The sequence below is a fragment of the Sorex fumeus genome, unplaced genomic scaffold (genome assembly GCF_029834395.1).
Source record: "Sorex fumeus unplaced genomic scaffold, SorFum_2.1 ptg000122l, whole genome shotgun sequence".
Taxonomy (NCBI): domain Eukaryota; kingdom Metazoa; phylum Chordata; class Mammalia; order Eulipotyphla; family Soricidae; genus Sorex; species Sorex fumeus.
In genome coordinates this window covers 7,389,967-7,417,087 of record NW_026606179.1, presented here as the reverse complement: position 1 = coordinate 7,417,087, position 27,121 = coordinate 7,389,967, and the positions used below count along the sequence as shown (strand labels likewise).

At 44.2% G+C, this 27,121-nt stretch overlaps 1 protein-coding gene across 1 annotated transcript in view; it reads left to right on the top strand.

Moving 5' to 3' along the window:
- LOC130043896 (zinc finger protein 418-like) overlaps positions 1-25,871 on the top strand; it is a 35,269-nt gene extending 9,398 nt beyond the window's left edge. The window contains exons 2-3 of the mRNA XM_056136396.1: positions 22,142-22,271; positions 23,486-25,871. Of these exons, the coding sequence (XP_055992371.1) occupies positions 22,142-22,271; positions 23,486-25,530 (2,175 nt within the window). The 3' untranslated portion in view covers positions 25,531-25,871. The remainder of the gene's footprint in view (positions 1-22,141; positions 22,272-23,485) is intronic.
- The last annotated feature ends 1,250 nt before the right edge of the window (positions 25,872-27,121 follow it).

Sequence of the window (27,121 nt, the reverse complement as noted above, 5' to 3'; positions counted from 1 at the left end):
ATGAGCACAGAAGTGCTGTGTAGAAGAACTCAGTGGACCAAGTTGTCTGTCCTGTGAACTTGCAGTGGGGATTGGGGTGTTGGGTACAGCCTGTTGGTGGATGGCCAGGGATGATCACGTTTTCTGGGAGAAACACACTGGTGCAGGGTGATTCCTGGGGTTATGCTTTGAAAGTTGGGAGGCAAGTTTAGTGTCTGCTGAGGTGATGGTGATTAGTTGTAGACAGTATGGAGCCGAGGGTATGTTGGAGCTCTCTGGTTCTGTGTCCACACTTGAGGGATGGACAGAGTCAGGTAGTTAGGCCTGACACAGTGACTGAGGTTGACATTACTATTGAGATTGGGGATGGCTGTGATCACCAAGCATACTTTGGGGGCTGTCTACTAAGCTGTGGGGAGGCTAGCCCAGCACTGTGTGCTTTAATACCCGCTTCCCCCCAGCTGCCTTATGCAGGGTGTGCACACTTCCAGGTGGATCAGGGACCCTGGTCAGCAGCCTTCAGCCTCTCTACCTGCCAACCGCCACCCTGTCCCACAAGCTGGCAGTTTAGCTAAGGCTGAAGGCCAGTGGATTTGACCCTTCCACACTGAGTGCAGACTGTTGCTATCCACCCTTCTTTTTTTTTTTTTTTTTTTTGGCAGCATCCTGAGTGATGCTCAGGAGGCTGAAGCCCCGCCCTATGCTTCTGTGAACCACACTGAGCTGTCAGTTCAGAGCTAGGGGCTACCTGTGCTACCCCAGCAGTGCTCAGGGACTATGTGGAGTTGGGGATTCGCACTGAACTGGGGTCTGTCAAGTGCAAAATAAGTGTCTTATTTCTGTACTGTATTCCCGGCCCTGTAGCCTTTTTACAGAGGGAGCCAGGTGCAGTTCTTTTTGTTGTTTTCTTCTGTGTTTTGAGTGTCACACCTAGTGGTGCAGGGTTTACTTCAGCTCTATGTTCAGGGATCACTCCTGGAGGTGCTCAGGGGACCATCTGGGATGCTGTGACCGAACCCTGGTTGGTTGTGTGCAAGACCAGAAGGTATACTTACCTAAATTTTATTCTAAATTATTCTTAGAACTGGAGAGGTAGTACAGAGGATAGGGTGCTTGCCTTGTGTGCAGGTTGGTCATGTACAGCTGAAAGCGCCCAACCTGCTGCACTGTTCCTCTGGCCACAGTTTTACGGATCTTTTACAAGTCTTTTCTTTTCTTTTCTTTTCTTTTTTCTTTTTTCTTCTTTCTTTCTTTTTCTTTCTTTATTTCTTTCGATTTTAATGAATCACTGTGAGATAACAGTTACAGACTTACAAACTTGCATGATTATGTTTTGGTCATACAATGTTCAAGTACCCATCCCTCCATCTGTGCCCATTCACCATCACCAATGTTTCCATTATCCTTCCTGCCACCCCCACCCCCTGCCTTTGTGGCAGGTACATTCTCTCTTACTCTCTCTTTCCTTCTGGGTATTAGGGTTTGCAGTACTAAGCGGCCATCATGTTTGGTCCATAGTCTACTTTCAGCACACATCTCCCATCCCGAGCAAGACTTCCAACCATCATTTACTTAGTGGTCCCGACTCTATCCCAGCTGCCTTTTCCCCCAGCATATGAGATGGGCTTCCAAGCCGTGGAGTGATTCTCCTGGCCCTTGTCTCTACTACCTTAGGTGTTAGTCTCCTATTATATTACCTTATATTCCACAAATGAATGCAGTCATTCTCTGTCTGTCCCTCTCTTTCTGACTCATTTCTCTTAGCATGATACTCTTCATGTCTATTCACTTGTATGCAGATTTCATTATTTCATCTTTTCTGACAGCTGCATAGTAGTCCATTGTGTAGATATACCAAAGTTTCTTTAACCAGTCATCTGTTCTCGGGCACTCGGGTTTTTTCCAGATTCTGGCTATTGTAAACAGTGCTGCAATAAACATACAAGTGCAGATGTCATTTCTACTGTACTTTTTTGCATCTCCGGGATATATTCCCAGAAGTAGTATTGCTGGGTTATATGGGAGCACAATTTCTAGTTTTTGAGAAACTTCCATATTGTTTTCCAAAAAGGCTGAACCAGTTGGCATTCCCACCAGCAGTGAGAGAGAGTCCCCTTCTCCCCACATCCATGCCAACACCGGTTTATTTTGTTTCTTTGGATGTGGGCCAGTCTCTGTGGTGTGAGATGGCATCTCATAGTTGTTTTGATCTGTATCTCCCTGATGATTAGTGATGAGAGCATTTTTCATGTGCCTTTGGCTATTCGAATTTCTTCTTTGAGAAAGATTTTGTTCATTTTGTCGCCCCATTTTCTAAAAGGAATGGATGTAGTTTTCTTGTAGAGTTCAACCAGTGCCTTGTATATCCTTGATATTAACCCCTTGTTGGAGGGGCATTGGGTGAATATCCTTTCCCTTTCTACAGACTGTCTTTGTATTCTGGTTACTGTTTCTTTTTTGAGGGGAGTTGGTATCACACCCAGCGATGCACAGCACAGGGGTTAATCTTGGCTCATGCACTCAGGAATTACTCTTGGTAGTGCTTGGAGGACCATATGGGATGCTGGGAATCAAACCTGAGTCGGTTGTGTGCAAGACCCTACCCCCTGTGCTATCACTCTAGCCCCTCTGGTCACTTTCTTTTGAGGGGCAGAAGCTTCTTAGTTTAAGACAGTCCCCTTTTTTTTGTTAATATGCAAATTTAGTTTATTTTAAAAACCTGAGATATTTTTGTGAATTTTTTTCCCCTTGGTAAGTTACATTTTATTTTATTTTATTTTATTTTAATTTTTATTAGTGAAACACTCTTGAAAATCCTTTGACAGTATTTCATGGAGACAAGGAAAACTGTCAGTATCATTGAAGTCAATGACAAGCAGGAGGTTGTTTGAAGACACCCAGTGGGAATAGAAAGGGTTGGATTTACAGTAAATTCAGGACCATCTGGCTGGGGTAATAGCAGGTTTGCCTTGCACGCGGGCGTTTGCCTTGCACGCGGCTGACCCAGGTTTGATTCCTCCGTCCCTCTCGGAGAACCCAGCAAGCTACCGAGAGTGTTGCCCGCACGGTAGAGTCTGGCAAGCTCCCTGTGGCATATTCGATATGCCAAAAACAGTAACAAGTCTCACAATGAGACGTTACTGGTGCCTGCTCGAGCAAATTGATGAACAATGGGAGAACAGTGCTCTAGTGCAGGACCATCTGTAACTGACTTTCTAGACTTTGTGAATAGATCTAGATCCGCTCTTTTGAACTCTTTTTCAGTTTTGCTAGAAACCTAATGCAAATTACCCTGATACACTCATAATTTGCATAAGTTGACTATTTTTAACCTAAGTTTTAGTAATGCACTTATCTGGTAATATGACCATAATGTGTAATAACTGGATACTAAAAATATTCCATGGTGACAATATATTGCACAGTCATCAATTTTATGTCAGTTTTTTTGGAAGGTTGGTTGACTGTACAGTGGGTTTGACCATTATGTGAAGCTTTTTAAAAGCTTGCCATATTATTTAATCAGGGTATAACAATTTTATTCTGGTGATGACTATCCAGTAAGATAAATTTTTAAAAATACTACCTTTATTTGTGGGCTGGAGCAATAGCACAGCGGGTAGGGCGTTTGCCTTGCACGCAGCCAACATGACCGACCCGAGTTCGATTCTTTCGCCCCTCTTGGAGAGCCCAGCAAGCTACCGAGAGTATCTCGCCCGCACGGCAAAGCCTGGCAGACTACCTGTGATGTATTCGATATGCCAAACACAGTAACAACAAAGTCTCACAGTAGAGACGTTACTGGGCCTGCTCGAGCAAATTGATGAACAACGGGAGGACAGTGACAGTGACCATGAGGTACAGTTGTAGACTTATAAATTTTGTGCTTAGGTTTCAGTTATACAATGATTGAGTACCCATCCCTCCCCCAGTGCCCATTCTCCACCACGACGGGTCCCAGTATCCCTCCCACTCCCCTAACCCCCCATTCTACCCCGCCTCTGTGGCAGGGTATTCCCTTTTGTTCTCTCTCTCCTTTGGGGTGCTGTGGTTTGCAAAAGAGGAATCGAGTGGCAATCATGTTCAGCCTGTAGTCTACTTTCAGCATGCATCTCCTATCCTGGGAGGATCCTTTTAACACCCTTTATTTGGTGCTCCCTTCTCTATCTGAGGTACCTTTTCCCATAGCATGTGCGGCTGGCTTCCAAGCCACGGAGTGAACCTCCTGGTAAGACAGTCCCATTTGTTTTTCTCTGTTTCCACTTGTTTGGTCAGTGGCGTTTCATCTTTGAAGATAACTTTAACTTCAATGTCATAGAGGCTTTTGCCGACCTTTTCTTCAGTGTACCTTATGGATTCTGGTCTGATGTTGAGGTCTTTAATCCATTTTGTGCATGGTGTTAGGTAGAGGTGTGAGCCCCTTTTTTTTTTTTTTTGCATGTAGCTGTCCAGTTTTGCTAGCACCATTTGTTAAAGAGGCTTTCCTCGCTCCACTTCACATTTCTTGCTCCCTTATCAAAGACTATATGATAATATATTTGTGGGTGTGTGTAAGGACGTTCAACCCTATTCCACTGGTCTGTGGGTCTGCTTTGGTTCCAATACTGTGCTGTTTTAATCACTACTGCTTTGTAGTACAATTGGAGGTTGGGCAAGGTGATGCCTCTCATATTTTTCCCTCCAAGAATTGCTTTAGCTATTTGTGGGGGCTTGTTGTTCCATATGAATTTCAGGAGTGTTTGATCAATTTCTTTGAAGAATGTCATGGGTACCCTTAGGGATTGCTTTGAATCTGTATAATGCTTTGGGGAGTATTGCCATTTTGATAATGTTAATTCTCCCAATCCATGAGCAGGGGATGTGTTTCCATTTCCTCGTGTCCTCTTTTATTTCTTGAAGTAGCGTTTTGTAGTTTTCTTTGAACAGGTCCTTGACCTCCTTAATAAAGCTGATTCTGAGATACTTGATTTTCTGAGGGGTAATTGTGAGAGGGATTGCCTTTTTCACATCACTTCTTCTCTCGTTATTTGCGTTAGGAAAGCCATGGACTTTTGGGTATTGGTTTTATAGCCTGCAACTTTACTATACAAGTCTATTGTTTATAGGAGCTTCTTGGTAGAGGCTTTAGGGTTCTCTAAATATAGTATGTCAACTTCAAATAGTGAGAGTTTGATTTCTTCCTTTCCTACTTGGATGTCCTTAGTGTCCTTTTCTTGCTTAACTGCTATGGGAAGTACTTCCAGTACTCTATTGAGTAGAAGTATTGAGAGTGGGCATCCTTGTCTTGTCCCTGATCTTAGAGGGAAGGCCCTTATTTTTTCCCCATTGAGGATTAATGCTTGCCCTAAGCTTGTGGTAGATGGCTTTCAATATATTGAGGAAAGTTCCTTTAATTCCCATTTTGCTTCGAGTTTTCATCATAAATTGGTGCTGGATCTTGTCAAATGCTATCTCTGCATCTATTGATATTGATATGGTTTTATCTTTTCTTTTATTGATATGGTGGATTATATTCATTGACTTGCAAATATTAAACCATCCTTGCATCCCTGGGATGACTCCCACTTGGTCGTGGTGTATGATCTTTTTGATGAGTTGTTGGATTGATTCTATTTGCTAATATTTTATTGAGAATCTTCGCATCCTTGTTCATCAGGGATATAGGACTTTTTTTTGTGGTGTCTTTCTTTTTTTTTGTGGTGTCTTTGTTTGCCTTTGGTATTAGGGTGATATGTGGCTCATAGAAACTCTTTGGGGAGAGTTTCTGTTTCTTCAATTTCCTGGAAAAGCTTGAAAAGGACTGGTAGTAGATCCTCTTTAAATGTTTGGAAGAATTCGCTAGTGAGTCCATCTGGACCTGGGCTTTTGTTTTTGGGAAGAGTTTTATTACTGTTTCAATTTCCTTAATGGTTGATAGATTTATTCAGGTGTTCCAACTCTTGGCTCAGCCTTGGGAGGTTATAGGAACCCAGGAATTTATCCATTTCCTCAAGGTCTTCTTGTTTTGTGGCATACACACTTTCAAAGTAATATCTGACAATCTTTTTAATTTCTTTGGTTTCGTTATATTTCCCCCTTTGCACTTCTGATTCAGTTAGTTTATTATCTCTCTTTTCTTGTGAGTCTTGCTAGCGGTTTATCGGTCTTGTTTATTTTCTTAAAGAACCAGCTCTTAGTTTCATTGATCTTTTGGATTGTTTTCTTGGTTTCCATGTCATAATTTCTGCTCTAAGTTTTATTATTTCCTTCCTCCTGCCTCGTTTGGGCCCCTTTTGTTGGTTCTTTTCTAAGATTTTGAGCAGTGAAGTCAGGTTATTTATGTGGGCCCTTTCTTTCTTTCTGAGAAATGCTTGCACAACTATAAATTTTCCCCTTAACAATGCTTTAACTGTGTCCCACAAGTTCTTTTATTCTCATTTGCTTCCAGGTATCTTTTGATTTCTTCCTTGATTTTCTTCCTGAGCCATTTGTTGTTCAACACTGAATTGTTTAATTTCCAGGTGTTTGATTTGATTTTTAGTTTCTGTGTGTGATTAACTTCTATCTTCAGTGCATCATGGTCTGAAAAGAGAGTTGATACAATTTCTATCTTCCTGATTCTATCTAGGTATGTTTCGTGGCCCAGCACATGGTCTGTCTTGGAAAATGTTCCATGTACATTGGGAAATTCGGTTTTCTGGGGGTGAAAAGTCCTGTATACATTTATTAGTCCTTTTTCTCCCATGACTTCCCTCAAAGCCATTACTTCCTTGCTGAGTTTTAGTCTTGTTGATCTATCAAGAACTGATAGGGTGGTGTTGAAGTCTCGGACTACTATTGTGTTGCTACTAATGTCGTCCTCTTAAAGTCTGTTAGCAGTTGTTTTTGCTGGCCCCTCATTGGGTGTATATATGTTTAGAAGTGTGACTTCTTCTGATGTACAGATTCCTTGATTATTAAAAAATAGCCTTCTGATCTTTTTCAGTCTGAAATCTATGTTGTCAGATAATAGTATGGCCATCCTAGCTTTTTTGAGGGAGCTGTTTGCTTGAAGGATTGTTTTCTATCCTTTGACTTTGAGTCTGTGTTTGCTCTGACTGTTTCAATGTGTTTCTTGTAGGGAGCAGAATGTTGGGTTTAGGTTTTTAATTCAGTTTGCTATTCTGTGTCTCTTAATTGGTGCATTTAGACCATTGACATTGAGAGAGATTATTGTCATGGGGTTTTGTGCCATCTTTCTGTAGAGGTTTGCTCTGCTTGTAGGGTTTTTATTTTTATTTTATTTTTATTTTTTTGCTTTTTTGGGTTAGACCCAGCAATGCACAGGAGTTACTCCTGGTTCATGCAGTCAGGAATCACTCCTGGCGGCGCTCAGGGGACCATATGGGATGCTGGGAATCGAACCTGGGTCAGCCACGTGCAAGGCAAACGCCCTACCCCCTGTGCTGTTGCTCCAGCCCTCTTGTAGGGTTTTTCTTATCTTACAGTAGCTCCTTCAGTCCTTCTTTTCAGGTTGGTTTTGAGTCTATGAAGTTCCAGAGCTGTTGCTTATCCATGAAATGGTGTATTGTTCCTTTGAGTTTGAGTGAGAGTTTAGCCAGATAAAGTATTATTGGTGAGGCATTTATTTCATTGAGTTTTTTTTTTTTTAAATTATATTCCACCATTGTCTTCAGGCTCTGACAGTTTCCTCTGAGAAGTCTGCTGTAAATCTAAGAGGTGCTTCTTTGTGATTTTCTTCTTTGACCTTGCTGCTTGCAGTATTGTGTCTCTATCTGTGGTATCCATCAGTCTGATTATGATATGTCTTGGAGTCTTTTTGTTAGGGTCTCTTTCAGCTGGTACCCTTTAGGCTCCTTGGATCTGGATGCCTGCATTCTTCAGCTCTGGGAATTTCTCAGCAATGATATCTTTAACTATTGCTACTTCATTGGGGTTGCCTTCCTGTCCTTCTGGTACTCTGATGATTCTTATGTTGTTCGTCTTGAGTTCATCCCCTAAGTCTCTTATTCGCCCAAGCACTATTTTGAGGTCTTTTTCCATTATATCTTGTTTCCTGTATGCTTTCTGCAGTTCATCTTCAAGCTCACTGATTCTGTCTTCGGCTGTTGTCATTCTACTGTTGAGGGCACCCACTGGCTTTTAATTTTTTTAAGTTCATCTACTGAATCCTTTATTTGTGACACTTCTGTTTGTAGCTTTCTTATTTCTGCTCTCATTTCCTTCTGTATTTTGTTGGCTATCTGTTCCATTGTTTCTTTCATGTCTTCCTTTAATTTACTGGATGTCTATTCTATCATTGAACTCATTGAACATCCTTAACATTTCATCTCTGAATTCTTTATCAGGGAGATTGTATTTGAGGCTTCAGGGCTCTTCATCCACTCCTTGTGGTGGAGATCTGTGCTGTTTCTTCATGTTGTTGTGGTAGTATGGAGGTGGGCCCCTCTAGTTCAGTATCAGTGATCCCCCTCTCGCTGCAAGGGAGGATTCTAGATGGCTTGGTCGATGGTGGTATTCTTTTTCCCCTTTAAGAATACTACCTCTTTGTTTCTTCTCTGCCTTATGTGGGGCCACTAGTGCAACTTCAGGGGATGTGTTCTTTTACATTAGGGTTAGTCGGGTTCTTGTGTTCACTGTTATTTTGGTGAGTTTTGGGAGTATTTAGATTGGAATAGGCTAGTGGACTATTGGCCTAATGTGTTTTGGATAGCCAGGTTGTCCTCTTCAGAATTAGGTAATGGAAGCTGGGCTATGAGTCCAAAGTGCTAGGAAACGGGAATAATAATTTTGGCTGTGAGCAGCCACCTCCCCAAAGGCTGCCCCCCACCCCACCCCACACTGCTGTACTGTTCAGGGAGGGGTTGCTTTGGTGCCTGCTTGAGGCTTGGAGTTCACTTCAGATGCCCTCCTAAGGCTTCAGGTTCCCCTTTGGCCAGGTGCTCCAAGGGCAGCTCGGCCGAGATGAGGGCTTTTCAGGGTCCCAGGTTCTGATAGCTGGGCACTCTGCCCCCCACAAGTCTTTTCTTCAAACTTTTTTTTGCAACATCCTTGTCACTTCTCTCTCTCTCTCTCTCTCTCTCCTTTTTTTCACTTTGTTTTTCAATTTTGGGCCACACCTGGCAATGCTCTGCACTCAGATGTTTCCCAACACTGCCAGAGTGATTCTGGACATAATATGCTGAGGATTGAATCCTAGTCAGCTTCATGCAAGGCAAGTGCTTGTCCTACCCTTTGTATTCATTATCTCTAACCCCTATTTTTTTCTATTAAGTTTTGTATTTGTTTTCTTTTTGCAGTTCCTTTAGATTAAAATATTTGTATTTTTATTTTTCTTGGGTTTCTGTTTTGTTTCCTTTCTGTTTTTGAACAAAGTCTCCCCTGGCCGTCCTTGGGACCTGGGCCCCTCCCAATAGTGCCAGAGAGGGCGCATGTTGTGCCTGTGATGGGACCCAGGTCTCACAAGGCATGTGGTGTACCTCTGAGCCACATGCCTGGCTCTTTTCTTGTTTGACTCAGTGCCCGCAGGTTTTCGTGGTGGGTTTTGGGACCATGTGGTGCCTGGATGTTTATGCTCTGCAGCTGTGCTTGACTTCGGCTTCCTTTTCCTGTTTCTTTGTGAGCATGCTCGTATGTTCCTGCTCTACTCTGTACATTCTCTCTCTTTCGTTTTGGATCACACCCCGTTGAGCTTGGGTTCTCCCGAGATATGCTGGGCTCTAGGGTGTCCTGCTTGGTTGGTTTGTACCCTACCGGATATCTACTCCTGTTTCATTGCTAAGGATTGCTCCTGGTGGTTCTTGGGGACTGTGTGTTGCCAGGGACGGAATCTAGACCTTGTGCATGCTCAGTCTGCGGATCTGTCTCTCTGGCCCAAGAGTCTGTCTTTATTTTATTTTATTTTTATTTTTGGATCACGCCCAGTGATATACAGGGATAACTCCTGACTCTGCACTCAGGAATTACTCCTGGTGCGCTCGGGGGATCCTGTGGGATGCCAGGGATTGACCCCCAGGGTGGTTGTGTGCAAGGCAATTCCTTACCCTCTACTTTGCTCTGGCTCAATACTTCTATCTTTAGTTTTTAGTTTAATGCTTGCTTGCTCTTTGTATAAGATTTTTCCTCTCTTTTTATTTTCTGGGGGGAACACTAGTGGTGTTTGGGGACCAGCACAGTGCTCGGGGGGCATGTGGTGTGGGGGCCAGACCCCAGGGTTCCCATATTCAGAGCATCACTGTTCCTTTGAACCATCCCTGGCCTGGGACTGCCTTTCTCACATCACTCTCAAACCTCTGTCTGGGTTTGTGCTTCCAGGAGAGAGTTGTTGATAATGAGGAGGTGTAACATAGATCTGTTTCCAGTGACTTAGGGTGGAACTTTTGTGGCCAGGGTTTCTAGGTTTCAAGCATGGACCAAGCACAGGGAAATGCTGCCTGGTAATGACCCCATGTCTAGACATTAAGTACTACATGCATCTGAAAGTCCTTTTGCAGAGAGGACTTCCTCTATGAGGCAGACATTGGCTCTCATTAGGCTCCTTGGGCCACAAGATCCAAGGTTTAAGTTCTAGCTGTTTATGTCAGGTTCACGGAACCATTTGTCAGTCAGGACTCTGAACCAGTGGTACATTTCATGACCACTGACTTCCGGTGCCTGAATGGCAAAACGTCTGTGGGTTTATCCCAGCTTTCAGTCCAGGCTCTTGGTTTGCTTCCTGATTGTATTGTTCCATTGCTCTGGTCATGAGAGCCTCAGTGTTTTCTGCGCTGTGTGAAAGCCTCTGCATTTTCTTCTGTTCGTGAAAGCTTCTGTGTTTCCTGCTTTTTTCCTGAAAGCTTCTGTATTTTCTGCTCTGCTCATGATAGTGGCTGTATTTTCTGCTCTGTGCATGAAGGTGGCTGCATTTTCTGCTCTGTGCATGGAAGCTTCTGTTTTCTGTGCTGTGTCAACTTGGCTTCCTGACACCCTCACCAGTATCAGTATCTCCTGCAAGGACCTGAGCCTGTGCACGTCCAGGCCACACCTTGGTGCTCTGTTGGAATAGCTGACAAAATGATGTTACTGTTGATATTACCCTCTCTGGCATCTCACCCTCCACCCCCACCCTTTGAAACTACTTCTCTTGCCTGCTAATCTTCAGACAGAGAACACAGTTGTATAGACCTGTGGGTTTCTTGAAACTGAAGAGATGAGTGTGCTATATCATCTGCAGTCTTACTGTAGGGACTTCGAATTTACTTGGTACTAAATTTCTTTCAGTGTCACCTGTCTACTCTTAGGTGTCCTGCATTTGGGTGCCACCTGAGTAAGAATGGGATTAAGAGAAAGTGATTTAGATGCACGAAGCATGTAAGGAGGGGAGATGCCTACAGTGAAGTGTTGGTGGCTGTGATGCTGGCCTATGTATAGTTGAGAATGATGCTCTCCTGAGGAGGATGTAGATTCAAAGGGGCATCTCCTGGTCCAGAGTACTGCACTGATCACTAGACACAGGAGCCGCACTGGACAAATGGCCTTCAGGATGGGCCTGTGTACCAGGCCAACAGGTCAAATACCTGATTGTCCAACTGAATTGTGTTTTGGGGGGTGGGTCCTTTGAACAGTTGATACAGGTGTGAAGGACCTTGGTTGTATAGGCACTTACTTGTCCACTGAATGGGGGACATTAGAAGGTGGATGGTTATGGTAGACTGAATTTGAAATTTCAGATTTGAATTTTGGTTTCATCTGTCACCATCATAGCAGAGCAGTGTGACCTTTGAAGATGTGACCATAGACTTCTCCTGGGAGGAATGGGATCTGCTTGGTGAGGCTCAGAGACGCTTGTACTGTGACGTCATGCGGTGAAGTTGGCACTTATTACTTCCCTGGGTAAGACCTCAGAATCTTCCAGTTTTCTGAACCAATCCCTGTCCTTTCATCATCCCCAGAAGCAAGTATGTTGGCACATTGGGACCATGGACTTCTCCTGGCTCTTTAGCTTCAGCAAGCTGCAAACCTGTTTGCATGCACCATCCTGTAGAAGAATCTATGGTCAGAGTCATGCATTCAATTCAACCTTATGTATCGTACTATCTGGTCCTCATCCTGCCTGCTGTGCTATTGCTCTGGCCCCTTATTTTTTTTTTATTATTATTATTTTTTATTTGGGGGCCATTCCTGGCGGTGCTCAGGGATTTCTCCTTGCTCTGCACTTAGGAATTGCTCCTAAGTGACAGGGGACCATAGGGGATACTGAGGATCGAACTAAGTTTTGCTGCAATCAAAGCAAATGCCCTAGCCATTATACTTTCTCTCTGGCCCCTCCATGATTCTCTATATTGCTTCTTTTCTTTCCTCTTTGGTGTGATGAATTAGTACTGGCAGCTCCTGTGATAGTCTGTCCTCTAGTCTTTGCATCATCCCTGCACTTGTTCATCTTGGAGTGGTGTGAACCATCCTGAGTTGTCCACGGATGATGCTAATCTAGACTCAGCAAAATGAGCTTGTGTGGGACCTGCATAAGTACTGTTCTTAATGATACTAGAAACCTAATCCTTAATGTTAGTGACCAAATCCCATTTCTGTTTTTCTTCTTCAGCCCTTTTTGTTGTTTGTTTTATTTTAGGACCACACCTAGCAGTGCTCAGGTATTTTTAGCTCTGTTCTTGGGAGTCACCCGTCTGCCCCATTTTTAACACATTCTCAATGTGTTAAAATATGTTGGAATCCTCCACTGTGACATCTCCAAATTTAGACTGTGGCTTTTCCTTACGTCCCCTTCTACTTTAAATCAGTTTTTCTTTTTGCTCCTTATGCTGTGGTCTCAAAACATTGGCCCTTTCTTTTTTTTTTTTTAAGGAACTTTTTTTTAAATTTAATTTTTTAATTTTTTAAAAAAATTTTTTATTAGTGATACACCATGAGATACAGTTGTAGACTTACAAAGTTTTGTGCTTGGGTTTCAGTTATACAATGATCGAGTTATTTTTTAATTTTATTTTGCTTTTTGAGTCACACCCGGCAATGCACAGTGGTTACTCCTGGATCTGCACTCAGGGATTACTCCTGGCGGTGCTCGGGGGAACTTATGGGATGCTGGGGATCGAACCCGGGTCAGCTGCGTTCAAGGCAAACACCCTACTCACTGTACTATTGCTCCAGCCCCTGGCCCTTTAAGTATCTTGGATCAGCAGCTTCTCTGTCCTCATGTTGGAGTTACTCATCTAACTTGCAGTCATCTGTCACTGGCAAAGTTATTTTCAGGGAAAGAAGTATACCACTTGGGACCATTTGCAGTGTTCCCTGTCATGGAGCAGTCCTACTAAACAATCCCATTGTCACCCTGAACCCAGTCTCCTGTTCTTTGTTTTTGGGCCACACCCAACAGTGCTCAGGGATTAATCCTAAAAGGGCTCACGGCACCAAATGGGGTGCTGGGGACTGAAACATAGTCGACCTTGTGCAAGGCAAAAACCTTACCTGCTCTACAGTCATTCTGGCCCCCAAACATCTATTTTTTTTTGTTCTTTTGTTTTATTTTGGGATTATACTTAGTGTTGCTCAGGCCTTAGTCCTGGGTCTGCACTTAGGGATCATTCCTGACAGTGTTCAGAGGACCATATGGTGTACTGGGGATCAGACCTGGGTCAGCTGTGTAAGGCAAATCCTTACCCACTTTATGATTGTTCTAGTCCTCAACCCCTTTTCTTAGGAGTCATCAGTGGACTATCTCCTAATGGTTCAGGCACACACCTGCATATGGACTGCTCCCTCCCCCAGAGTCAACATATATTTCTCCAACATTTCTTGCTTTTACACTTTTGCCAAGAAGTGGAGAATGAGGAGGCTCCTTTTGAGCAGAGTATTTCTGTTCAGGGTCAGGACTCCCGAGGCATATTTGTCATCCAGGAAGCCCCACTCCAGTGAAATGTGTGGCCCTATAAGTTATGTTATGTTTGCTTGAGAACCAGGGAACGCAGTCAAAGCAGAAACTACTTAGCTGTGGGGTATGTGGGAAACAGTCACGTAAATGGACACTTTCTCCAGCATTAGAAGTAGTACGGTAAGGGAAGAAAAGAATCCTTGAAAGCCATGTGAGTGGAGCCTTTTTTATGGTTAATTGTAAATGCCATGTGTACAGGAAGCCACTTCACAACAGCCTTATTGTACAGGACTTCTAGGCCAGCGCTGAATTTTTCAACAACAGGCCACTTAGCCCAGAGAAAGGGTTAAATCATGGAACTGAGTATAGGTCAAAATTTCTGAGAGAAGAAACTCATGAAAGCCATAGGAAAATGGATGAAAGTTTGCAGCTAGAATCCTACACTTGTTAAGCACCAGAAAATCCTTACTGGAAAAAAATGTTTCATGTGCAGCGAATATGAGAAATCCTTTATTTAGTAGAAGCTGCAACCTTAATCAGAGTCAGAAAGTTCATCCTGGTAAAACAACAACTTTTGAATCTGGAGGTTGTGGAGTAGTATTGAACATGACACCATTGAACACAGGCAGGTAATGCCAGAGAAAGGACTTATGGACACGTGCTATATACGAAATCACTTACCATAAGCTCCAGCCACATTATACATGTGAAAGTTTGCACTAAACAAAGGCCATGTGATGGAGTGGCCCTGGGAAATCATTCACTGGAAAGTCAAGACTCAGTAAACAGTTCACATGGGAAAGGCCTTATTAGTGCAGCAAATGTGAAAAAAATATTTTGCATGAATTATTTACTCCTTGGACACAAGACTTTTCACAATAAAAGGCCTTAGGGAGTATCATTTAGGGGAAAAAACCCAACCTCAGTCAATATCGGAAAGTTTGCATTGTATTAAGTCCTTTGAATTGTGATGTTTACAGGCGATTACTTGGCAGTCACTTCCTTCTTGTTGGGCACCAGAGGTTTCAAACTGGTGAAAGGCTTATAGGTGCAGTCAATGTGGGAAAGCGTTTAGCCAGAAATCTTCACTCTTCAGGCATAACAGTTCACATTGGAGAAAGGTCTTAAAAATGCATTGAGTGCTGGAGAGCATTTAGCCAAAACTCCAGTTCTTTAGCGTCAGAGAGTGCACACTGGGGAAAGGCCCTGATAGATGTGGGAAATGTGGAAAAATGTTCAGGCAGAAGTCTCACCTTATTGAACACTTGAAAATTCACTCTAGAGAAAGCTCTTATAATGGGGGGGGAGGGGGAGTGTGGGAAATTATTTAACAAAGAGACCCAGCTCGTTGAACCCCAGAGCATTCATGCTGGAGAAGGCCATTTGAATGCAACAGACATGGGAAGACATCTAACAACGTTTCTGTTTTCCTACAATAGCAGAGTGTTCACACTGGAGAAAGGCTATATAAATGCAGTGATTATGGATAGTGTTTAGTCAGTGTTCTTCGCTCCAGCATTGCAGAATTCACACTAGACAAAGGCCTTATGAGTGCAGTGAGTGTGAGAAATCTTCTGCTGTAAAATTTTTGGACTCTGTCAGATCGAAGACTTCACACTGGATTACGGCCTTATGAGTGCTGTTGAATGTGGGAAATCCTTCATTGATAAAACCTCCTTCATTTAGGACAGGAGAGTTCACACTGGAGAAGACCTTATGAGTGCAGCCAGCGTGGGAAAGCATTTTGCCAAGTTTCCTCACTCCTTTGACATTGCAGCATTCACACTGGAGAAAGACCTTAAGAGTGTGGGGAATGTGGGAAATCACATAAGCACAAACACCAAGAAAAATGCACTAGTGAAAGGCTGTAGGACTGTAGTGACTGTGAGAAGTGACTGCTACAGGTCTGCTCACAGCCTCAGAGACCTCCCACTGCAGAATGGCCTTAATGTAGTGAGTATGGGAACCCTTTGTTACAGACTCTGGTCTGACTAAGCACAGAAGTGTTTGCGTTGCAGAAAGTGTATAGGACTGCGCTGCACTGTCTTCCCGTTATTCCTTGATTTGCTCGAGCGGGCCCAGTAACGCCTCCTTTGTGAGACTTTGTTGTTACTGTATTTGGCATATCAAATATGTCACGGGTAGCTTGCCAGGCTTTGCCGTGCAGGCGAGATACTCTAGGTAGCTTGCCAGGCTCTCCTAGAGGGGAGGAGGAATCGAACTTCGGTTGACCGGGCTGGCCGCGTGCAAGGCAAATGCCCTACCGCTGTGCTATCGCTCCTATGGCAGCTCTTGAGCTAATCATACACAATAATGTTCACGGTGGCTGATGGACCTAAGAGTAATTAATGGTTGGTAATTTTTTCATCAAAATTCTAGCTCATTACCTGATAATTCATAGAAAAGGCCTTATTAATGCAGTAAAAGTAACAAAACTTTTGGTCTTATCTTTGAATACTATATCATAACAGAGAAGCAGTTAGTTTATGGACCCAGAATGTGTTAGTTCTTGTTCAGTTTGTTTCTACTGTTTTTTTTAGGAGAGTCTGGGCGACACCCTGCAGTGCTCAGAGGTTACTCTTGGCAGTGCTTGGGATCATATGGGTTGCTGGGGAACAAATCTAAGTTAGTTTTGTGCAAGACAAGTACAAGTACCCTACCTGCTGTACTATCTCCAACCCCCATTAATTAACTTTTTGGGTCACACCCAGCAGTGCTTAGGGATCACTCTGTGCTAGCTAGTGGGACCTTATGTGGTTCTGGGGATCAAATCTGATTTTGCCACATGTAAGCCAAGCACCCTACATCTCTGTACTGTCATTCTGGCCCCTCTGCAGTACTTTTAGATTTTTACATGGGTTGCAGCAATACAAAACAACTAACTGACCAATCAGTTTAGCGGGTCTTATAATTTTTCCTACTCATGACCCTTTTTTGCCTGAAAATATAACATGGTTGAGTGCTGCCAGAAATATGTCAGATTTCTTGACACGTTTAGTTTTTGAATTACTCCCCCCTCCTTTTTTGGGGGGAGTGGGAACATGATTTGGGCCACACCTGGCTGTGCTCAAGGCTTACTCCTGGCTCTGCACTCAGTGATCATTTCTGTTGGGGCTTGAGGACCACAAATTAAACCCAGATCAGTCACATACAAGACAAGCATCCTACCTGCTGTACTATTGCTCCAACCCCCATTTATTTGCTTTTTTGGGGGACTACACCCAGTGTTGCTCAGGGGGGCTATATGTGGTGCTGGGGATCAAACCCAGGTCAGCTGCATGCAAGGCAAGTGCCCTACCTGCTGTACTGTTGCTTTGGCCCTTTATTTTCAGTCATTGTCCACATGCAGAAATGTTTTGTCACCAGAATGTTCATGAATCCCACATTCACTTCTGTGACTCCATATGGATTGTGATTGGTTTAAGAATCTGGGACCCAAAAAGCAAAAAAAAAAAGGGGGGCATCCCATATGGTCCCCTGAAAACCACCAGGAGTAATTCCTGAGTGCAGAGCTAGGAGTAATCCTTGAGCATTGCCCAGTGTGACCCCAAAAAAAGAGGGGAGAAAATCTGGGGTCCAAAGGACTCTCCTTGTGATTTACAAGCATAGATGGCTTTCTTCAGAGCAATTCTCACATAAGTCTTATAGTGGCATTTCCCATCCTTTAAGTCTCAGCTCAGAGACTGACTCTCTTCTACCCATCTACTGCTTCTCATTTTTGTGAGCAAGTGAAGGCCTGTCTCAGTAAGGCACTTTTATTTTTTATTTATTACTTATTTTTTTTATTAGTGAAACACCGTGAGGTACAGTTGTAGACTTACAGACTTTCATGCTTGGGTTTCAATTATACAAGGATTGAGTACCCATCCCTCCACCAGTGCCCATTCTCCAGTAAGGCACTTTTAAAGTTTTTCAGTTTCTGTCACTGGGTGGGATGATTTGAAAACAGTGACAAATTTTGCTCAGGCTTTGTGTGCCTGAGGAATGGTTAAGTGGCATAACAGACCTATATCTCCAATATCTCCTAAAATCTTAGAATGTGCATGGCCTCAAGGAAGTTTGCAGGGATTTGTGTTCCTTATTTCTATCCCAGATGCTGTGGCATTCTCAGCATTCAAATGTAAATCTGGAGGGAGCAGTGTGAGAACCAGTTGGGGCTTGGGGATGATGGTTTTTTTTTTTTCTATTGAATAACAACATACTCAGTTCTAGTATACAGTATAACTCAGTACACATGTAGATTGTGAAATTATTTTCCAGTGAATGTAGCTCATATCCCCCCATGGTTACATATAGAAATTCATGGCTGGCCATGTGAAGAACCATGACACATCACCAGCTTTGTTTCTGGGAACAACTAGACATTCACCTTCATTCACAGGGTATACTGTCCCGTGCTTAGGCCCATGAGTGCGATTATTCCCCAGGTTTTCTAGTGGAGACACATCTGTTCTCACGGAACGAGAGTGGCATCAGCAATTCTTTTGTTTTTATGGGTGCAGGGTCTAATTTTGCAGGAACACTGAGTTTGTTAGAGGAGACTGCTATGGAATGGTCTCTTAAAGGGCCAGCCATGTCACTCAGACATTAAGGGATACACAAAATCACAAATTCTCAGCACCTCCACATCGTGGTCTTGTGTAGCTGAGGTGGATGAAATAGTATTTGGTAGGTATTATTTAGCCGCACAGCTGTTTGTGTTAAAGCTGTTACTGTGTGGGTGGAACACGCAGATGGAGGAGAGTCCTCGCCATAAGTCTTCATCTCTAGTGCGACCTTCATGCCTGCCATTGAGGCCAGGCAGCCTTCTGCACCACAAGGTAAGAGATGGAATTTGTACAGATTTGCCAAGCTTGTTTTCCATAAAGTGTAGGAAATGCAGATTTTGTTTTGAACTATGTTTCAAAATTTGTCATAAAGTGATGATCTGCTTGCTACATTTTTGTTTTGTGTATACCATTTGGTTGTAAGCAGTCACCGTAATGAGCATGCCAAGTCACCATTTATTTGCTTTTCATTAAAGTGAGGTGTTTTTTGTTTCTCCTGGCATTTTGAGTCATACCAGCGATGTGCAGGGGTTACTCCTGTTTCTGCATTTATGAATTACTCCTGTTTGTTTGGGGGAACATAAGGGATGCTGGGATTGAACCTGGGTCATCCATGTGCAAGGCAAACACCCTCCCCACTGTCTTGTCATTCTGTCCCCTTTTTATAAAGTGTTACACATCTTCCTCAGTAATGTTTGACTTTTTTGAGATTAATTAATGGTGCTAATATGAACAGTTCATCTTGTTTATATTGTGAGAAGTAAATGGTTGATGTATCACTGTTGATTTGCTCATGTCTCTATAAATGTTGTAGTTTTTTTCTAGTTTTTGTAAATCAAATTTCTACAGATATTTGAACCCTTTTCTCCTATCTCTTCTCGCTAGTTCCGCAGACTCCAAGGGCTTTGATCAGAGGGTCAGGTGAGATGGTCCTGGTTTATCAACAGGGCTGCCTAGCACCCAGGAAGTCACTGACTGGGTGTGTGTGTGTGGGGGGGGGGGTTGACCTAAGGCCTTAATTGATTTCTACATCGTGGACCCTTCTTTGGCAGCCAGTTCCACGCAGTAAAGGGAACCCTGAGGAGGCTTTGGCAGCCTGTCTCTCCAGCCCTCCATTATTTTTCAGAAGACTCCATAGAGGCTGAACTAGATCGCATCCACAGTGGTTGTTTTTCACATTTCTGACAGCACACTTTTCACCTTGGGAGTCTCCCTTAGTGCCCTGGGGCCTTTTTCAGCTAGCCAGGCTGATGGTTCAGCACAGGGCAGAGCATGTAGAGCCCAGAGGTGGTGCTCAGGCCTGAGGACTACACCAGCAATGTTTGGGGTGCTGAGTGGTGTTCGGGAATAACTTGGGGTCAGCAATAACCCTGCACTATCCCTCCAGTCTCTGACATGCTTGTTTTCTATTTTTATTGCTTTATTTTTTCTTTTAGGCCACTCCTGGTGGGGTTTAGGGCCTACTACTGGCTCTACGCTCACAGATCACTCCTGGCAGGGTTAGGGGTCATACAGACTGTTGGGGATCAAATCCAGGTCAGCCACATACAGGGCAAGTGTGCTGCCCATTGTACTATCTCAGCCCCCACCCCCAGCCTCTGAAAATCTCTTCAAAGAATAGACTGGAGAGGAGTGATGAGGCCATTGAGGAGTGTCAAGATCACATGGTTCTAGGACTGAGGTTAGACGTCATCTAGCCCAGTGGCACCTGATAACACACTTGTTCTCCATCACTCGGGACCAGGGAACCAGGGGACCAGGGAACCCTACCCACATCTTTTCCTCTATCTGACCCAGGACCTGGGAGCCCCACCAACACCTGTTCATCTCATCCAGAACCAGGGAGCTCTACCCACACCTGTCCCTCCATCTCTCAGGCCTCTCAGCTTCCCTGCCCAGGAGCATTCCTGGAACTCACACAGCTGTGGGTGTCCTAGCACCTTCTGGGACTCTCCGTGGTGTTCTTCCAGTTCCCTGGAGAAACCCATACCCAGAGACCTGCCCAGAGTCTATTTCAGATTATAGAGAACTTAATGTTGCTTACCTCAGACAGCAAAGTGTCCTGAGGCCTGGAGGGAAGTGGACCATCTGCTGATCTCTTATTTGGGTCTGCTTGGCTGATTAAACACAGTGAGAACACATTACATGGCTTCATAAATGGGGGGGTCAGAGGCAGGTATGTGGACTGAGGATCTCAGGGCCACCAGTCCTGAGAGGGAGGAACAGATATGAGTGAAATGCAGAAAAGCAGAAGTCTCCTGGATACAAATGTCAATTTGAGGGACTGGAGAGTTGCTGCAGCTGGGGTTCCACATGGTCCTGAGCCCCATCAGGCATGCACCCCACACCTGACTGGAGGCAGTTACTGTTCACATTATAGACTCCCCATGATTTTAGATGACCAGTGGAGGAATTTCATTCAGCTGAGTGGGTCAAGGATAGTTATGGTGATTGCTCCCGGGTCTGGGTTGGTTGACTCATGGGCTGAGCTTTGAGAATTCTGGGGGCATCTATTTTCTGAGGTGACAGCAAGTACATTGTAGAAGTAGTATGGGACTGGGAGGGGGGCTGTATACATTTGGGTAGGAACTGGTCAGGCGATGACAGATCATTGGGGGTTGTGTTTGCTTTATTGCTAGGCTCCTTGCTAGCTCTCTTTTGATGCTAAATCTACTATTGTATACTAGGTTTGGCATGTGTTGGCCGAGCGAGCTACTTCTGTACGTGGTGGATGCAGAGGCCTTAGTGACCCTTTGTGGACCCCATGCCCTCCCGACACAGTCTCCACAGGATGGCGTGGGGACACCCATTTCAGCTCATTTAATTCGGATAGCCCACCACTCCCTCCTCTGGAATTTGAGGGTCCCCTCTCTCTTGTTCTCACAGAGTTTTTCTCTCCTGTCTTTTTTTTTTTTAATTTTTATTAGTGAAACCATGAGGTACAGTTGTAGACTTACAAATTTTTGTGCTTGGGTTTCAGTTATACAGTGATCAAGTACCCATCCCTCCACCAGTGCCCATTTTCCACCACCATGGGTCCCAGTATCCATCCCACCCCCCATCCGCCCCATCCCACCCTGCCTCTGTGGCAGGGCATTCCTCTCTCCTGTCTTGTGTGCGCCTCAGAGCAGGGATTGACATGATTTTTAGCACATGGAGTTTTTTTGCACTGAATGTTTAATGAACCACAGCAGCACTGCTGGTGTCAGCATGTTCATTTGCTCAGCTATGGGACCTCAGGTGTTACAGGAGCAAGATTAGGAGAAAGAAACTTCAGTCCATGGGCCCTTGGGGACAGCGGGGGTGAGCATGGCCATGTAGTTGGGCCAGGAGTGTCTGCGCAGCCTGTGGGAACCCAGGTGCAGCCTTGCGCATTGCCTGGTCTATTGAAGACCATGAGGTGTGGCCTAGACACCATCTTAGCCGAAGGGCACTAGATCGAGGCTGCAGCCAGCAGATTCTGTGGTCCACGCAGGTGCTCTCTGGCCCAGCATTGCTATGAGGAAATTGAATGGCTGTGCCAAGGAGATCTTTCAGGAAGAGGATGGAGCACTGGTTAGAGCTGGCACCGGCTGTTGGTCTGGGAGTCTGTGGCTCAGCTTTGTGTAGCTGGTGGTCAGAACTGTAAGAATGTGGCACCTCTCTGCCAGCAGGGTTGTTTGCTCACTGGTTGGAGAATCTTTGGATCTGAGTGCCATAACATTGATGTGTGAGTAAATGCATTGTGACTCTTGGCACTGAATTATTCCTGGTTTCTCTGTCACCATCCTAGCTGGGCACTATGACCTTTGATGATGTGGCCATATACTTTTCCTGGGACGAGTGGGACCTGCTTGATGAGTCTCAGAGGCGCCTGTATTGTGACGTCATGCTGGAGAACTTGGCTATTGTAACATCTCTGGGTAAGTGCCTCCCAGATCTTCCTGTTTGCTGCTTTTGGTTTTTTTTAGGGGGGTGGGGGGCATGCTCAGGGGTTACTCCTGGCTCTGCACTCCGGAATTATTACTGGCAATGTTTAGAGGATCATAGAGAATAAAGGGAATAATACTGCAAGGCAGGCACTCTACCCAGTCTCTCTCTAGCCCCCACTTCCTGGTTTCCTGAATTCTTCTACACCCTTTGCTTCTCTCCAGAAGCTCTTCTCTATTCTCCTATTAGGACCATTTCAATGGCCAGGGGTATCCATTCTTGTCTTGAACATACCCAGAGCTGCTTTCCTGGGGTCCTATGGAAGACTCTTGGTTGTGGGGTCTTGCCCTCAGTCCCCTCACTTGTCCTCTTCCGGCTGGTCGACAGTGTCCAGACCTGAGTCTTCTGCACTCTGGGTCAGCTTCCTCCCTCCCTCATCATCACTGTTTTTCAGCCATCATTTTCTTCCTGTGTTTCCATACCGATTGGCCTCTAGTTTTGTACTCTGGATCTAATTTGTGCAGTTTCCGCCTTGGAGTAGTGCAGAGGGCTTCAGGGGGCCATGTGGTCACCGGTTGAGAAACGCTGCTTTAGGTTTCATTTCCACACCAGGAATTAGTCTCTGAAGTGTTCCCTGTGTGTTCTCGCAAGGCCACCTCAGAGAGTGCCCGTAACATTTCCTCTACAATACATTTTCTCTGATTAAAATAGGGTGAACAAACATTGGCTGTGCATATGTTGTGCCTCTCTCAGTCCCTGTGTCACCTAGCACCTACACTCAGTGAGGAAGTGGGTTTGACATTCCTCAGTCCTCCCCAGATGGGCAGAAATCCATGCTCAGTGAAGTGGGCTCCAATACTGACCACTGTGTTTTGTGGTAAGAATGTTCAGTCTGACAGTGTCCTGATCAATGCCGCTGTTTCTCTGGGATGGAGTTTCCTATCTATACTGTGTGAACCTGTCCTGTCACCACACCCTGCTTCTGTGTGACACCACATGAGACTTTTCACCTCATGTGGCCTCCGCCATCATTATAAGAGTTGAGGCCTGCTACACATTCCCATTACCAATCTGAACCTAGCTCCCTGTTCCTGCAGGTTATCATGTGGTCTCATTCTTAGGTTCCTCAGGCATGCGTGTGTATATAGACAGTCTCCTCCCACCAGCCGCAGTATGCTCTTACCCAGTTTTTCCTTCTTGCTTTCAGGTTGTTGCCAGAAAGTGGAGAGTGAGGAGGTTGATTTTGACCAAAGTGTTTCTGATCGAGGAGTCTCACCTATCAGGACTCTTAAGGTACCTTTGTCTCCTAGGAAAACCCATCCCTGTGAAATGTGTGGCCTGATACTGAGAGATATTTTGCACTTGGAGGAGCCCCAGGGTACATATCACAAGCAGCAGCTACACAGCTGTGGGACATGTGGGGAACAGTTGTTCTTGTGCTCTAGTCTTCACCAGCATTGGAGGCAGTGTGGTGCTGAAAGGCCTGTTAGAAGCGATGTGGACGGGGCTGTGTTCATGAGGAACTGCAGGTGCCATTTATCAGAGAAGCCGTTTTACTGTAGACTGGTTGCACAGGCCTTCTTGGCCAATTCTGAATTTCTCCAGGAACAGACCACTAATATAAGGGGAGAGTCAAATGGTAGAAATGAGTGTAGGGTGTCCTTTCAGAAGAAAAAGTCTTTTCACAAATGGGAAGAGTACACAAAAGCCTTCAGTTGCAAAAAAGCATTTGGTTACTTTCAGAGATTCCTGAAAGAAAGTTGTTTTATGTGCAATGAATGTGGAAGCTCCTTTAGCAGAAGTGCTAGCCTCAACCCGCATCAGAGGGTCCGTACGAAAGAAAGAACTTTCTCATCGGAGCAATGCGAACTGTTACTTACAAAGGCCCCCCAGAGAGATCACACTAGAGACAGACCCTATGAGTGTGAGGAATGTGGGAAATCGTTTACACGAAGCTCCAACCTGATCACTCATCAGAGGGTGCACACTGGTGAACGGCCTTATGATTGTGTGGAGTGTGGAAAATCTTTTAGTCGAAAGTCCAACCTCATTGTCCATCATAGAGTTCATACCAAAGAAAGACCATATGAATGCAATGAATGTGGAAAAGCATTTTGCCAGAGCTCAACTCTCCTTCAGCATCGCAGAATCCATACTGGAGAAAGGCCTTATGAGTGCAGAGAATGTGGCAAGTCCTTTACACGATTCTCTGCACTCCGTCAGCATCAGAGAATTCACACTGGATCCAGACCTTACAAGTGTACTGAATGTGAGAAATCGTTCGCTGAAAACTCTAGACTCATTAAGCACAGGCGAATTCACACTGGAGAAAGACCTTATAAGTGCAGTGAATGTAGCAGAAGTTTCTGTCAGAGGTCTTCTCTTCTTCGCCATCAGACGGTTCACACTGGAGAAAGACCTTTTAAGTGTGAAGTATGTGGGAAAGCCTTCGGGCAGAAGCCCAATCTCATTCAGCATTGGAGTGTTCACAGTACAGAAAGACCTTTCAAGTGTGAGGAGTGTGGGAAATCTTTCAGGCGGAAATCTGAACTTATTGAACACAGGAAAGTGCACACTGGAGAGAAACCATATTCATGCAGAGAATGTGGAAAATCATTTAGCCAGAAGTCCAATCTCAATATACACCAGATAGTTCACACTAGGGAAAGACCATATGAATGCAACGAATGTGGTAAGTCATTCAGCCAGAACTCTACACTTGTCAAACATCGGAGAATTCATACTGGGGAAAGGCCATATGAATGCAGTGAATGTGGGAAGACTTTTAACCAAAGTTCTGCTCTCCGTCAGCACCAGAGACTTCACACTGGATCCAGACCTTACAAATGTACTGAGTGTGGGAAATCATTTGCTGAAAACTCCAGACTTATCAAACATAGGCGTGTCCACACGGGAGAAAAGCCTTATGAGTGCAGTGAATGTGGGAAGTCCTTTGCTGACAACTCTAACTTTATTCTCCATCGGCGTGTCCATACTGGAGAGAGGCCTTACGAATGCAAGGAATGTGGGAAAGCATTTAGCCAAAGTTCAGCCCTACTTCAACATCAGAGAGTTCACAGTGGAGAAAGGCCTTACAAGTGTAGTAAGTGTGGGAAATCCTTTGCTAAGAACTCCAGTCTCATTAAACACAGGAGTGTCCACACAGTAGAAAGCGCCTATGGTGTCTCAAGTGTGGGAAAACTTCTACCTACAACCCCAGCCCCTATAGTGTTCACAGAGAAATCATTGTGATAAATATGGAAAATCATTTAGTCAAAACTCTTTCCTCATTACACACTTGATAATTCATCATCAGGAAAGGCCTTAGAATTGCAGTAAATTTGAGAAAGGCTTCACTCTTACTGGATATCCTAAAGTTCACTTCAGAAAAACTGCAGTGAATGGTAACTGTGTGTTTAATACAACAGTACTTGTGTTGATGCCATCCTTCAGTATTGAACTTCATGCCCCCATTAACATTAAATCCCATGTGTTTGAGATTGCTCTATTGTACTGCCGTGTAGCAGGGCCCTTACCAGGTTGAATAATTGTCTGATCTGTAGCAAAAGCCATTTCACCTCTGCCACTTGGAAAGTGTCCATGATGACATACAACATTGGACCCAGAGTGTTGAGGGAAGCATATCGCGGTGTGCTATTACTTACAGGAACAACCCTGAGTATTCATTCCTTTTTCTTTTCTTTTTTTTAAGTTAGGTGTCTAGACTTATTTATGGCCCAAAGAACTATGCTTATCTTATACGAAGAAAATATGGACTAGCTTTTTAAGAGCTCCTGTTTATATCCCAGAGGTCTCCTTAGAGAACTTTCTGTTGTTAAGTTCTCTGGCCTTGGCACTTGCCTATAGTTTTTGAGAAACTGAAGTCCTTTTTTGTTTTCTTTTGCGGCTACACCCAGCAATGCTCAGGGTTTACTCCAGGCTCTGCACTCAGGGTACACTCCTGGCAGGCTTGAGGGATCATATGGGGTGCCAGGGATCAAATACAGGTTAGTCACGTGCAAGGCAAGTACAGTTGTACAGTTGTACAGTTGCTCTGGCTCCTGAAATCCTTACCTTGTAAGTCACCTTTAAACTTGGATTCTTTTCACTCTGTGAACTGTTGGGTTCTGCTTACATGAAGAGAAGTGGAAGGAAAAGTTTTTTCCTTAGGAATGCAGCAGGGAGGAAGTGACCAGAGTGGGCTGTCAGTGTTTTGTTAAATCAGATGAAAAAGGGTTAATTGCTTGTGAATATTTGCTGTTATCGGGAAAAGATGGTAGGGTCAGGTCCATAGAGCTGATTTCCATAGAATACGAAATAAGAATTGTTTTGTACCTCTTAGATTTATTTTTTGTTTGGGGGCCACAGCCATGGTGCTGGGAGACTAACTGTGCAGTACTGGGAATAGCACCGAGGCTCCCCTCATACAGAGCAGGTGCTGAGCCTGTTGAGCCATCTCGCCAGTCCTGAACCACATTCTTAAAGCTTTAATATGAAGTGACATGCAGTCAGCTAATTGTACTTAAACAGTTTCATTTGGTAAGTTTTGACATTCGTATAATCTCTAAAACCATCGTCACATAATGAAAATACATATGGTTTCTCTTTTGCTGTTGGAGGAATACCTCCTCTGTACTTTCTGCCTTCAGGTAAGCATTGATTTGCTTTTCTAATATATTAAAGAGTTTACACTTTTGTCCAGAGTTGCCTCATTCATTTTGAGATCCAATAATGGTAGTTGTATGAGTAGTTTATTCTTTTTTATATAGCTGAGATGTTCTGTGGTTGTAACAATATTGTTTATTCATTTCTGTTTATGCATAATTGTGAGTTGTAAATAAAA